Source organism: Pelmatolapia mariae, linkage group LG13, assembly GCF_036321145.2.
Source record: "Pelmatolapia mariae isolate MD_Pm_ZW linkage group LG13, Pm_UMD_F_2, whole genome shotgun sequence".
In the NCBI taxonomy this organism is placed as follows: Eukaryota; Metazoa; Chordata; class Actinopteri; order Cichliformes; family Cichlidae; genus Pelmatolapia; species Pelmatolapia mariae.
Genome location: NC_086238.1, coordinates 17,067,035 through 17,081,412, shown reverse-complemented (window position 1 = coordinate 17,081,412; position 14,378 = coordinate 17,067,035). Strand labels below are relative to the sequence as shown.

Below are 14,378 nucleotides of genomic sequence, written 5' to 3'. Positions count from 1 at the left end.
ACAACATTAGGCAGCTTCATAAATCACTGTCTTATTTAAAGAAATCTCATCCTGGTGGTATTTATGAGAAAACCACAGAAACATTGTCTAAACATATCATATACTTTGGAAATCATTCTAGGTCTTGGAGGTAATTTGTCATTGAAGATACTTTAAATGCTACAGCAGTGGGTGAGTCTGCATTTTGGAGTGATGGCAAACATTTGCAAAAACCCTTTGTGGGGGACCGTGAATACCAACTGTCAGAGCACTGTGGACCAAAGAGTTGGACGGTTCACTAAGCATCTCAAAAACAGCTCCAAGTTGAAGCATATTACTGTACCGGCATGCCTCTCATTATCCCAACTGGAGATGAGTCTGATAGCCTCAGCACATGCCTCAAATGATTAGTGTATGGTACAGTGCTTTGTGATATTGTCCTTTACATAATGTTTCAGTCAAACCGGGCATGGGGCTCTGTTGCCGGTTACTGGTCCATGCTCTGATGGCCCGCTGGCCTGTGTCCAAACCTGCAAATACAGCTTCAGTGTTGTCCCTCCAGAGACAGTGGCCCTTCTATTAAAACCACTTATAATCTGCACACAGCTGTCTGTTTTCTACTGTATTGGCAACACTGCAATAATCCGTTTGAAGAATTTTAAATAAAGGATCTGCAAATGACCTTAGCTCTTCTCAGAGTTTAATTTGACTCAGTCAAAGAGCATGCCATTATAAAAAGAAAACAACAACAACAGCAGCAGCACCATACCATTTGTTTCAGGAACATTAATGAAAGCAAAGCATGGGCTACCTCTTACTGAAACTCCTCTTTGAGTTAGTGACCGCCCACAACTCTTTCTACAACTACTGGGTTGGATGTATCACTCGCGCCTTTAACGCAGGACTGCTTAGCTCCCTCTGAAAGACGGACCATGGGTTGGAAGGAGCAAGGCTGGATCGCTTGTCTGAGTTTTCTCGGCTTTGTGCTCTCGGTACAGAGCATAAGTCGAGACGAGCTTTTTCCTTTTGGTCCGAGCGCAAGAGACCAGTTACTGGAGCCAGGGAATGATCAGACGTACCGACTGGATCTGAGCAAACCGGTGTTGTTTTATGATGGCACTTTCCGCAGCATCTTTGTAAGTTAATTCTTAACCTTTTGATGATGATTATTATTAACATTAATACACTTGCGTTGGCTTTACTGGTCACCAACCGTCCGTAGTTCTTGCGCAATTGCGCGTTAGCCAGAAATGGAGTGAGTTTAAACAGTTCCTGGAAGTTGGAAAACGGAGTTCCAGCAGGCTATCACTTTTTCCTTGTCTGTGGAGTATTTGTAAATACTGGATTTCTTATCGCAGAAGCGACTGTATCATGTCGAAAGCATGTGCCCAGGCATTTCTTTGTTTCCCTCGAGGTTATTATTTTACTGCCGATACCAAATACCAAACCTTATTTTGCAATCCATCCCAAAAACACTCAGTGATGAGACAGAGAACTTTACAGAGTGGTCACTGGGAGGTTTCTGGTATAAATGCAGTAAATCATGTAAAACTGTATGATTTGCTAGAATATTAACTGTTGGCCTGTAGTGTTTTTAAACAGAAGCCGCACCATTGTGTGGAACGGACAAACAGCCCTTTATTCCCGCAGTTCTGGTTTCAAAGAAAAGTGCTACATCTCTGTTTCAGTGCTGCATGAGGAAACTGTGCCATGACGCAGTAATTACACTAACAGATGCATTCGTCAAAGCTTTGCTGATGTTTTATGCATAAAGATGTTTCTACCAAGCATTCAAGCTCTTAAAATGAAAGTTTCTTCTTTAGTAAAGCTTGCCATTCATTCCACAGTAGCCTGTCCAGTCTCAACCCAGTGGAGACTGTCTCTGCACAATCTCCATTTAAGGAGATCGTGCAGAGGTAAAGATTAACATGATTAACACACGAGCCTGAAGCTTAAATGAAACACATGAATGCAGTGTTCACCAATTAGTCTGCTGACTGCCTCCAGGTTAACCTTCCATTACCCACCACAAACATATTTCTGCGCTGCAGTCAAGATGCCCTCAAGAGTTTTGTTTTCATCTGTGAGACGGTCTGCCCTGAACTATCTCTGCCCTGGGGTGGGTGGGGGTGATTCTTCTCACCCTTCATGAGTATGATCCATATTTTACTGAGCACTTACATGTTAACCACTAACCTTAGAGCTCTCTTTCTGCAGCACCTCTGTAAATAGGATCACTGATCATTTTCCCAGATCTACCCTCCATTTTGGCAGGAAGTTTCTGTAATGACATTTAGTGCACAATCTTTAGGCTCTCTGGGGCTACTCATCGCGGGCAAGGACAGGAAACCTTTTGTTTTTTCCTTTGGTCAGGAAGTGAAGGAGCCCCCATGTCCAGTGTGTGTCTGGGCGTGTTTTCTTCACACGAGCGCCTTTTTCTTTCTTTTTCACGAGCCTCGCATGTGTTCCCACTGCAAGTGTGTAAAGACTGCGTTAAATGGCATCTTGTTTGTTCATTAGCACAGTAGTGGGACATAGCTGCTGACTCAAATCATTGCTGTAATGAAGATCAAAGTGGGTCAGATTGTATCCCCTGTGAAACAGTTCAAGTTGTGTCAAGAATAAAACTGTGTACAACATCGCAGGGATTTCATTTCAGTTTCTGTCTTCTAGATTAATGATTTTAGCTTTTCGTTTCAGATTAATACCAATGGGTTCGTCGCCACAAAAGAGCCAGAAAGCGAGCTGACATATCTTGGCAAAATGCCCCCAAATTTTGGCATGATTGCAGCTCTGCAAGGAGACCTGCACACGAGCGATGGCGTGGGGAAAGTTTTCTTCCGAGAGGACTCCAGTCCTGATATTGTACGCCGCGCTGCTGAGCACATCAACAGGGCTTTCCCTGAAGACGACGAAATCAATCCCACCCATGCTGTGGTGGTCACCTGGGTTGATGTCACCACCCATGGACTTGAGAGCAGAGGAGATAGCGGCATCAAGAAGGTGAGTGTCACATAGTTATTCAAGTAATCTAAAGTGGATGTGATCACTGACAGAGTCTATAATGTTTGGTTCCTCAGAGAAACACCTTCCAGCTGGTTATTGCATCTCTGGAGACCACCTCATATGCTATTGTCCTCTATCCAAGGGATGGGATAAAGTTTTCCTCCATGCTTGTGGGAGACACTAATGTAATCATGCATGCTGGTTTCAGTAAGGGTTTAGTCCAGGGTTTCTTCAGTTCCAGCAAGGGACCATACTACCGCACCACCAATGATGACGAGCAGTCCGTGAGGGCTTTAGCAGAGTAAGTCAGACGGTAACAATGTCGGTTCTAGAAGACATGTTTTCTGCCCATAATCTAAACTTTTCCCCCCACAGGGAGACGAACTCTGGCCTGAGGGGTGTATGGGTGTACGAGATTGGGACTTCTCCCTATTTTAGCAACGTGGCTCCAGGTGAGGTCCCTGAGCTGCCCACTGAGGCTCCACCACAAGAAGACGCTGACGCTTATGAGGAGTCCAGCGCTGCAAGGAAGCCGTTGTACACTGACGGACAAGTGGTAGCCTACCCTCCTTATCTGCGGGAACAGACTGAAGTCCACCCAGTTCAGTTCCAACCACAGAACCCGGAGGTGGTGGAGGTGGATGATCCAATTATAAATGTAGATGGTGAGCTTATGGTGTTTTAATCCAACGAGTGCTTGTTAGTGAGCCGTTCACCCACACTCGCTGATGGTAGCAAGCTTGTCTGCAGCTCTGCTTCCTGAGCCATGCTGTCTATCACACTGTATTTTGAGAGTGAGAGCATGTAGTATATAAATGTTTATTGTACTTGTCTTATCAGCTGTTCCAGTCATGGTATTCTTACCGTTCCTACCGTTTCCCATGTTTTCAGTGTTCTCGTACAACCTTGGCAGCTGTGCAAACAACAGAAATAAATGCTCCAAGTTTGGTGAATGCAGGGACTATGCCAACGGATACTGCTGCCATTGCATCTCTGGCTTCTATGGCAATGGGATACAGTGTGTGGCAGAAGGTACACGCAGAAAAGCATTTAAATATGATGTTTTTTATTAGCTGGTTAATGTGGAAATATTAGAAGAAATCTTAGCTGTCTTGTTGCAGTTTCACATGCAGTTCTTGGATGAAATTCATTTTAAGTGAAGTGGGTTTGCACGTCTCTGTGAGTAACTTCGTGTTTTTGTTTTGTTTTGGGGGGGTTTGCAGGAAAGCCACAGAGGGTAAACGGCAAAGTACACGGAAGAGTGTTTGTGGGCAGGTCTCCTTCTCCGGTGGAGTTCGCCAACATCGACCTCCACTCTTATATTGTTGTGAATGAGGGTCGAGCCTACGTCGCCATCAGTGACCTCCCGGAGACTGTTGGGCCCTCGCTGGAGCCCCTGGTGTCAATTAGTGGTGTGATTGGGTGGGCGTTTGCTCTGGAGCACCCGGGCTTCAAGAACGGCTTCAGCATCATCGGTGAGTGAGAACAACGCTGCAATGAAGATATCTCATGATGTGATATTCAGTAGCTTGTCTTGTAGTTTTTACAGGGTTTTAAAAAAAAAACTAGTGGGAAGCATAAATTTCTGTAAACAAATGTCAGCGCTGCTGCAAACACAGCTTGCATACAGCTGCAGTCTTCTGCACTGTCTCCCTGAATTCCACTCGCATTACCTCAGCTGTAACAGAAGGCCACGAGACAAAGTTCAACCCGGGCCAAAGTATTAGAGTTAACATCCTCCTCTCTGGCCTCCACAGGGGGGGAGTTCACTCGGCAGGCTGAGGTGACCTTTATGCCAGGGAATGAAAAGCTGAACATCAGGCAAGAGTTTAAAGGCATCGATGAGCACGACCACCTGATTGTGAGCACCAACCTGGACGGCCGGGTGGCCGAGGTGCCTCTTGGCTCCACCATAAAGCTCGACCCGTATTCTGAGATCTACCAGTACAACAACAACTGTGAGACATGACTTGAACAGAGAATCAATATTTCACCACCTTTTCTGATTTTGAGCGAGACATATAAGAAGTGAAAAAAGCTGAGCGTTTCTAACGTGTCCATCTCACCTTTCAGTGATCACCTCGTCGTCCACTCGGGACTACGTAGTGACTCTGCCGGATGGATCCAGGGAAACCAGGAGATATCAGTGGCGTGAGACCATCTCCTTCAACGGCTGCTATCATAGCGAGACTTTGAGAGACATGAAACCTACACAGATGCTAAACGTGGACCACATTTTTGCCACTTACGATCCTGGACAACAACTCATCCGGTTCGCCCTGACCAGCAAGATCGGGGACATCAATGGTGAGAAGACTTTTTCGTTTTCCTGCCTTTGGTTTGAGCTCACTTCCTTCCTCAGGAACAACGTCCTGACAGAGAGATTATTTTTACCAGACAGGCTTTTTGTTGCTATTGTTAAATGGTAAAAATAGGTATGTTTTGCTTCAAAAACCCAAAACAAAACCTGTTTAGAAATAAAATTCACCTTTCCTTTTCAGGAGGGCAGCCGGAGCAGAACCCATGCTTAACCGGAAGACACGGATGTGACACGAATGCTGTTTGCAAAGTCGGAGAGGGAGCAGCGTTCACTTGCCAATGTGCTGCTGGTTTCAGCGGCGATGGACGCACATGTTATGGTAAGAACTGCATATTTAATCGTGTAACAAAGAGCATATAGAGTTTATTTTCTGCTTTTGGAAAAATCTAACTGTTTCCATATCTTTCAAACTCATCATTAAAATCATCCCAGATTTTCTAAAGCCTTCCTTCCTGACTAGGGAACTGCACAATCATACAATTAGCAGGGGGAGTCCCATAGGATAAACAAAGCATTTCCGACTCAGAGACCAGGTTAACAGAGCTAGTTCAAGCTCTATACAACCGAATCTTTTGCATTAGAGACCAAACAGGAAGAGGAAGGAAGAATTTCAGACAGATGCTATCAGAAAAGTATTAGGAAATCTAATCAGGCTCTTTTCTTTAATCCCACAACATTTGATAATGAAAAACTTATCTGGCAAACCAGACTTTTCAAACTCTGACCCAATCCAAGACTATTTAAATCAAGTCATTTTGTTTATATGAGTCAACGTCACACGTAAAGATTCCCAGGATTTTACATACATAAAAACAGGAAAAAGGCACTTGGACAGAGAGGCGATCTGTCCAGGATGTACTCCGCCTCTCATCCTATGACAGCTGGGATACACTCCAGCCTCTTCTGCGACTCTGAATTAGATAAGCAAAAGACAGTAGACAGACGAAAAAAAATGTTATCAGTTTAGCATATCTTCACTACTCGTTTCTTTCTTCTTCTTTTTTTTATCAGACAACGATGAGTGCAGAGAGGATCCTCAACGCTGCGGCCCTAATGCTATCTGCAACAACCAGCCCGGGACCTTCCGCTGCGAGTGCGAAGAGGGGTATCAGTTCGGTAGTGACCAGAGAACCTGCATTAGTAAGTGGTTTTTGTGTGCTGTAAAGTGCTATTCCATATCAGGCAAACCTCACTTGGTTCTAAGGAGGTAGAGGTGCAAACATAACCTGTAATAAAATTCATTATAGTATGAAAAAGTCTGTGGTGATTATTAAACCGTGTAGCAGCAGCAGCAAATTAGTTTTGCTCAGCACAGTGGCTGTAAAGTATTTTCTGGCATGCCCCCAAAGGATCCAACTTGAATTTCAATTAAATAAATATTAAAGTATATTCATTCGTCTTAATTTCACGCCATATTTTTCACCCTGTTCCCCAACTTAAGCGGCTCTATCCAAAACCAGTCAACACATTATTTTTCTCACGCTGACAGCATTTCCCAGAACTTGTTCTGCTTCTCCTCAGAGGTTGATCGACCTGTGGACCACTGTGAGGCAGACACCCATACCTGCTCACCCCACGCTCAGTGCAGCTACACCGGAGGCTCGTCCTATGTCTGCACCTGCCTACAAGGGTTCATGGGAGACGGTAGAAGCTGCCAAGGTACTGCAGACAAACACAATGCTCTCAGAATGTGCGCAATAAAATAGACAAAGTAGGCTTATTTGTAGTTTTTAGACAGTCCAACATAAATAACATTTTTAGCATTTAATATCACAACTTGGCTTAGTTTTTTTCATTTGTTTGTTTGTTTGTGGGTTTTCTTTTTTGCATGTTAGTCCACCAACCTGCAATAAACAGTAGGTAATTTTACTGACAAAAAAAGGCTTAAAGTTTGTTGGCTGCATGTGAGAATTTGCAGTTTTCCCTGTTCCTTACATTTATGAAATCAAATTAAACAATTAAATTAAATAGGAGGAGCTTCTAAAGCAGGGGTGTGAAACATAAGGCCCAGGGGCCAGAATCGGCCCAGCAAAGACTCCACTCCGAAACACAGTTTTAACTTTACTTACTTTAACTTCACTTTATTTATATTTATTTAAGTTTTACAGCTTTTCCTACTGATAAAGATTCCCCCCACCCTGCTTCATACTACAGCAAAGTCATCTATCGATACATAATTAAATGATGGAAATTTCCTGTTTTTTTTTACTATCTGCCACAGAAATTTATGGGTTTGTTTTTTTACAGTGAGTTCACAAAAAAGGGCTTTGTTTTCTGAATGAAACTTTGAATTTTATAACTACAGGACAGTCTGGGCAACGATTTTACACATTTATCATGTAATTTCACTGGTCCGGCGCACTTAAGATCAAAGCAGCTTTAAGTGTGACCGGTCAAAAATGAGGGACATGAAGAAAAATCTGCTGAAAGTAAGGACTATGTTCAGTGTGGCCAAAATCACTTGATTCACCAAATGCATCCTTAGGAATTATTTGAATTGTTACACCATCTGCTCGGGACTGTGGGCGGTGAGGTTAGTTGCATAATACACCAACAGAGACCGAAGAGTGAAACATTAAAAACAGATGGGAATTTCATGTGTAGAGTTCCTGAGTCTGGGTGTAGGGTTTTTTGGAGGGGTTTTCTGGTCTGGGTCCTTCCATTCTTTCCACATTTTTGCTTGATTTTCTGCTATTTGAGGAAAGTTTAAGTCAAAGGTTCACCTAGGCTCTGCTGCATAGACCTCCACTCATAAAATGACACAGAAAATATTCATATTTGATTTTTTTCTGCTCTGTCATCCTCCATCCATCCATCTCGCCATCATCTCATCCATCTGCCTGAAGACATAGACGAGTGTCAGCAAAGCAGGTGTCACTCAGACGCCGTGTGTTACAACACTGAGGGATCCTTTACCTGCCAGTGCAGGCCGGGTTACAGCGGCGACGGTTTCCAGTGCCTTCCTGGTAGGTGAAATCTCTGAATTGCACCGCTTTAAACACAGGGTTATTTGTTAGCTGGCTTGGCTGCACATTCATTCTGGGGGTTGGAAATAAAGCCTGTGTAGTTACATGTTTGCTTTGGAGATCCTTCACTGGAGTTCAGACAGCCGAGTAATAGTTTTTTGTTTGATGTAGTTTCGCAAAATGGGTCATTTTCATTCACAGCCTTGTAGCCGTTTAGGCCGGAGGGGGTGTTTGGAAAATGAATTCCTCGCCAGAGTATATTGGTGCCAGTTGGAATCTGTTTCTCATTCCCTTCTGGAAAGCACGAGGAATTTGTCATGCCTTGTGAGGGATGTGAATTTTATGTGTAGCTGAAATTTAAATTAGAAGACTCCAAAAAGATAAAAGAAACAAGTTCGGGGAGTTTGTTGTAGGCTGTATTTGTTAATTTTGGAGTCTTTCTTTTCATACTTCTCTTCAGGGAGGCCAAAAACACGATGTGAGGTTCACAGAGAGAGCGTCCTGGGTGTGTCTGGCCCACGGGGGCCGCGGCCTCCGATTGGCGCTTACATCCCCACGTGTGATAACAATGGTCAATATGAGCCCATGCAGTGCCATGGAAGCACGGGACAGTGCTGGTGCGTGGACCAAAATGGACAGGAGATCTCGGGGACTCGCACCGGACCTGGCAGCAGACCGATGTGTGAGTAAATCACAGAAAGAGGTCACAGTGTCACTCACAGTGGCATTAAACAAAAACTATGGAAGCATAAATACTTCGGGAGTTTTGATGAACTGATTTGTGTGCGTCTCAATTAGGTATCGACCACAATACTGGGCCGTCGCCCATCGGACCCCGGCCACGGCCCGATGTGGACGCCCTGACCCCAGGAACACACCTGCTGTTTGCCCAGAGCGGCAGGATAGAGCACGTTCCTCTGGAGGGTTACGACATGAAAAAGAACGATGCCAAGCCCGTCCTCCACCTGCCTGTAAGTTCATCTTTAAGACAGGAGTTATTTCATTAGTTTTTATATGGCTATTGCAGCAGGGTTTTTTTTTTTTTTAGTTTTTTTTTTAAGTTAAAGCCACAATTTCCTGTCACAATTGTTTACTTAATTTAAATCATATATGAGAAAACAGTCACAAATAACTGCGCTCTGATGTCCTAAAACTTTCCTCAGCTCTGGGATTTTTCCCATCTGCTTCTCGCATCCAAAGCTTGCACTTTATTGAGGGCACATGGTGGCATTCACGCTAATTGCTAACATCAGTCAGACAACTTTACAGTTGCAGTCTGCTTTTCTTGTTGCACTGATTTCCAAAACAGCTGGCATGAAGTCTGCTTGAGCTCCTCACTGTGTGACTCAGTTTGTTTGGATTTAAAGTCTTGACGATACCATCCAAAAAGCACATCTGCTCCACGTTCTGGACCGTTGTTGTGTGACGAAAGCTGCACTTCAAAGGTTTGTTGTTTGCTCACACCCTCCTTGGCTCCACAGGAGAAGGTCATCATTGGTGTAGCCTACGACTGTGTGGAGAAAATGGTGTACTGGACAGAAATCACGTCTCCCTCCATCAGCAAGGCCAACATCGAGGGGGGAGAGCCCACTTCTGTCATTAGTTCAGGTAGTGTTTTCTTCATGCTACTGGTTTCCCTACATTTTGAAAGAGGAGGTTAAAAAAAAACAGAAAAATGCACTCTCTTAACAGGTTTGGAAAGCCCAGAAGGGATTGCGATCGACCACTTGGGTCGAACAATGTTCTGGACGGATTCCGCTAAGGATCACATCGAGGTGGCGTCTCTGGACGGGTCTAACCGACGTGTCCTCATAAACACCGACCTCGTCAACCCCCGAGCCATCATCGCTGACCCTTCCAACGGGTGCGTTACGATTTAACAGCCTGTTTATTGAACATAGTTTGAGTTAAACAGCATTCTCTGTAAAAATCTACGATGCTCATTTACTTTAAAGAGCAGGTAACATTCACAAACAGATTGATATTCAGTGTTGCCGAAAATCACAGCAGACTCACTCTTCACCTGTCCTCCAACAGTAACCTATACTGGGCTGACTGGAACCGTAAAGCCCCCAAGATTGAGACATCTTACATGGATGGATCCAACAGACGGGTGCTGGTTAGAGACAATCTAGGCCTGCCAAACGGCTTGACTTACGACCCTCACAGCTCACAGCTTTGCTGGGCAGACGCAGGTAGATTTCAGACGGATGACTCATCTGTGAAACGGTGTCTGCTGTGTGCGATCAGCGCTAATTACAGTCTCTCGCCTGCAGGCACGCATAAAATGGAGTGCATGGATCCGGGTCGGGGTAGTCGCAGTACGGTTTTGGAGAGGATCCAGTATCCTTTTGGAATGACAGCTTTCGGGAAAAACATCTACTACACCGACTGGCAAAGGTTTGATTTTTATTTTAAGAATGTTTTTTCAAACTCTGCCTTTTTAAATCGTGAAAAAAAAACCCAAAAATAATATTTCTTGCAGCTGGAGTTTGTTTATAAATGAGACCCACTGGTGTTGTAGCACCCAAGACACAGGGTTTTTACTTTTACCTGTGATTCAATGTGTCAAGGCAGAGGAAAGAGGGAAGGTTAAAGGTCAAAAAGCTGCCCACACTCAACCACGGCCCCTTTACATTCTCTGTGGCAGGGCTCAGACGCTCCCACACTCAAAATTGTGGAGCTTCCTCCACATGTGTCCGGCTCTGTAAGTTATTTATTCCTGAGCGACTGCAGAAAAAAAAAGGCGAGGGCTTTGTGTGTGTGTGCATGTGTGAGTATGTGTGTGTGCTAGTGTGCACATGAGGTGAGGAGGAGTCCTAAAAAGTGACAGCTGCTTGCAATTTCTCAGCCCCAGACGTCTGCGAGTGACCTCCACAGGGCCTCCCTGTGATCTTGCCAGGGCCGCAAAAAGGTTGAGAGGAGGTGGTGTGGTGTGGGTGGTGCACACTTAAACAGTTTACAACAAACTATGTCATGTTGTGGCTAAGAAACCCACCCTCATCCCCCTCTTTGGCCTTACTCAGTCTCGACAGACTTTATAGGAAACATAAGGAGGCCGGACGGATGATTGCGCAAGCTCAGATAGTCCTGGATTTCTGAACTCCTGTGCTGACTGTGTTTGCAACAGGGATGCTGTGATTGCAGTGGACCGCTATGCCAGCAGGGAGTCAGATGAGTTCCAGCCTCAGAAGCGGACCAGGTTATACGGGATCGCCACAGCCTATGCCCAGTGTCCTGCAGGTAGGAAGTTGTGATGACACATTCCCCTTCAATTCCCCCTCTTCACGTGCTCGAAGCGAATCTTTGCACGGTATCTAACCCTGATGTTCAGCTCCACCTTAAAGCAACACACAGAAACTGCTTGATCCTTGTATATTTGGGGGCTTCCTTTGAGGCCAACCTTATTATACGCTCCTTTTCCTTTTTGGGACCAGGCTGACCTAGTTGTGACCTCTGCAGGCTCTCTAAAGAATCCTTTAGAGCACTTTGCAAACAAAACAAACAAACAAACAAACAAAAAAACATGAGTACAGTTCTTAATCTTTAAGCAACTGGGGGAATTCTTCCAGCTTGTATTTATTATCAAGCAAAGGAATGACTAATGGCACCAGGCAACAGCCTCTCTTCTAGATAAGGCTAAAGCCAGGGAATGCAGAGTCGGGGGAAAGGGGCCTCCAACATCTGGAGATTGCTGCGTGCTTCCTTTGGATGTTTTTAGTGCATTAATAACAAGCAGTGAAGAGGCTATTTCCCACTGATGCCTGCTGTAAAATGTTTCCTTTGTCCCCTCCGTCTGTCAGGACAAAACTACTGTTCTGGAAACAACGGTGGCTGCTCCCACCTCTGTTTAGCAACACCAAACGGCCGTTCCTGCAAGTGTCCCGACAACGCGGCTCAGGTGGGCTGCGTCGAGAGAGAGTACTGAAAGGAGACGTCCGGTGCTCCCGGAGTGGACAAGTTTTAAATCCGGAGCCACTCAGCATGACTAAATTCTAACTGCTGCAGAACCAGAACCGCCTCTGAAAAGCAGAGGTGAACTTACTGTGCCTTTTTTTTTTCTACTGCTCACTGTTATTGTTACCTACATTTTTTTGTGTGTGTTACATTTCCCATTTATAAAATCACAATGAACTGTAAGTAGAAGCACTACCATGGTGACCTTTTTCCTGAGTGCACAAAAACTGAGAATGAAGCTCGAGGGAATGCGTAATTCTAATGTGAACTTTATCAGAGCGGTAGATGACGTCATCTCATGCACTACTGCACACTGAACCTGGGCTTTTTCTCATGGAAGTGTTATTGTGGAACAGGGTGGTGGTGGTGGGGGGGGGGGGGGGGGCAAAGCTGGTGGGATGAGTCTAGATGCTGGGCAGAAATGTGAGGGAATAAACATTTTTCTGACACCGTGGGCTCCCGAGTTTGTTGCTTTACAGCGACACCTTGTGTTAGGTAAGTGAATTACAAATATTCATATTTGGTGCTGTTGCGGTAGGTGTCGCCATTGTATAACCTCAAAAAGGGGATGCCTTGTGATATACAGTACCTGCCATGGTTGAATAAATAACTTGTCTTGCAGATTTATATGTATGAAAATGTAATAAATGTTTATTCTTAAACAATTTCTGTGCGACTTTTATCGCAGATGACTTATACACAGGTGCCATTATACACCATTTCTTCCAACAGGCTTATTTTTAACAAGCGGTGTGCGTAAAGACTGTCTGGGTGTGTGTGCTTGTGTGTTTCTTGTCAGATGACTTATTTTTGCGTCTGCTTGGATGATGCTTCTACTTTCTCAAAAAGGATCAAGAAAAGCTGCCACCCACGCAGTCTGTGTGCTGGAGGGGGGAGACACGCACGTCAGTGGTGCATTAAGGGGGCTTTTAATAAACCCGGAATATTTTTATCATAAAGACTTGAAACCTGATTGGAAACCTGCTTCGAACCGCAGCAGTCGTTACTGTCTTTCTCCAGTGGCCTGTCCCATTCACATCAACGCCTTAGGGGTATATCTTGATATAACAATGAGACAAATGTTCATTTCGATCTCATAAAACAATGCTATGACCATAACTGGAAAACAAAATAAAATTATGACCTTTTCTTTCCAAAATATCAGTGACTGTCATTGTCTAACAATAAAAAAGTCTGGCCATTAGTGCTGTGCAAGACTGACTATAAATAAAAAAAAAGACCTGACGATCAAAAAGGTTCAGATATTTTTCAAAGTGCATGTTTGATAGAAACAAAGTATCGATTCTATCGTGCTAGTATTGATCTGATACCAATACCAGCGTTGGTATCGATACTATTGGCTCAGTCCGCCTACCTCTACTGGCCATCTGTCAAGCCACGGGTAAGGAACAGCAGGGGAGATTGTGACCATAACCAAGGAGCTAATTCTGTTTTTCATAACTGTGACAGATGTGCTTGTCTTGCTTCACTGATTACCAGCTGTCCATTAAAATGTATGAATAAGGGGGGGGGGGGGAATCATTCAGTGTCCTGAAGCCCACAGTAATGTCACCATAAAATAAATAAAAGCAGCAAATCCTTGTTCTTTTTTTTTCCCACTAAACACATCAATCATTCATCATTACGCAAAAATTACCTCAGTCGATTGTTTAACTTTATAAGTAGTTAAACTTATAAAGTTGAAAGTATGAAAACTACATTTTCATACTCGTAATAACCCTAATCTGCAAGAAAGATAACCTAACACCGGGATTTTTGGACAATTCGCCTCGAGTGTGGCGGCTTCTCACTTTGATATGCACAAACAAGCAAATTACACTTTAGGGAAAAATGAATTAGCTTGCCAGTCTGTTCTGCAATCTACAGAGCTTCCCCAAACGCACCACCATTCCCTGGGCTAAAAGCTTTGATTGATTGGAAAATGATTTGCGTGTTATCCAATGGGGAGCAGGACAGGAGTCAGTGGGCACTCCACAGACCGTGAGCGCTTAATAACACGATGGTCATTTGAACCCTCAGACATTTCTTTGAGGAAAAAAGCTGATCAGCGCATAGAAAACTTAAGCTAACTGTTTGGCTTTCAAGGGCTAAACAGTGGATAAATCAATGACATTTTAGGTTTTGTGCGG

At 44.2% G+C, this 14,378-nt stretch overlaps 1 protein-coding gene across 1 annotated transcript; it reads left to right on the top strand.

Moving 5' to 3' along the window:
* Positions 1–853: 853 nt before the first annotated feature.
* Positions 854–12,588, top strand: nid1a (nidogen 1a). The gene is made up of 20 exons (XM_063491767.1): positions 854–1,115; positions 2,680–2,982; positions 3,060–3,286; positions 3,361–3,650; positions 3,877–4,017; positions 4,209–4,460; positions 4,743–4,943; positions 5,059–5,292; positions 5,487–5,624; positions 6,317–6,445; positions 6,827–6,964; positions 8,152–8,271; positions 8,732–8,953; positions 9,070–9,242; positions 9,753–9,879; positions 9,964–10,135; positions 10,309–10,466; positions 10,548–10,671; positions 11,402–11,514; positions 12,075–12,588. The coding sequence occupies exons 1-20, from the start codon at positions 912–914 to the stop codon at positions 12,197–12,199; spliced, it is 3,591 nt and encodes a 1,196-aa protein (XP_063347837.1). The 5' UTR covers positions 854–911; the 3' UTR covers positions 12,200–12,588.
* The last annotated feature ends 1,790 nt before the right edge of the window (positions 12,589–14,378 follow it).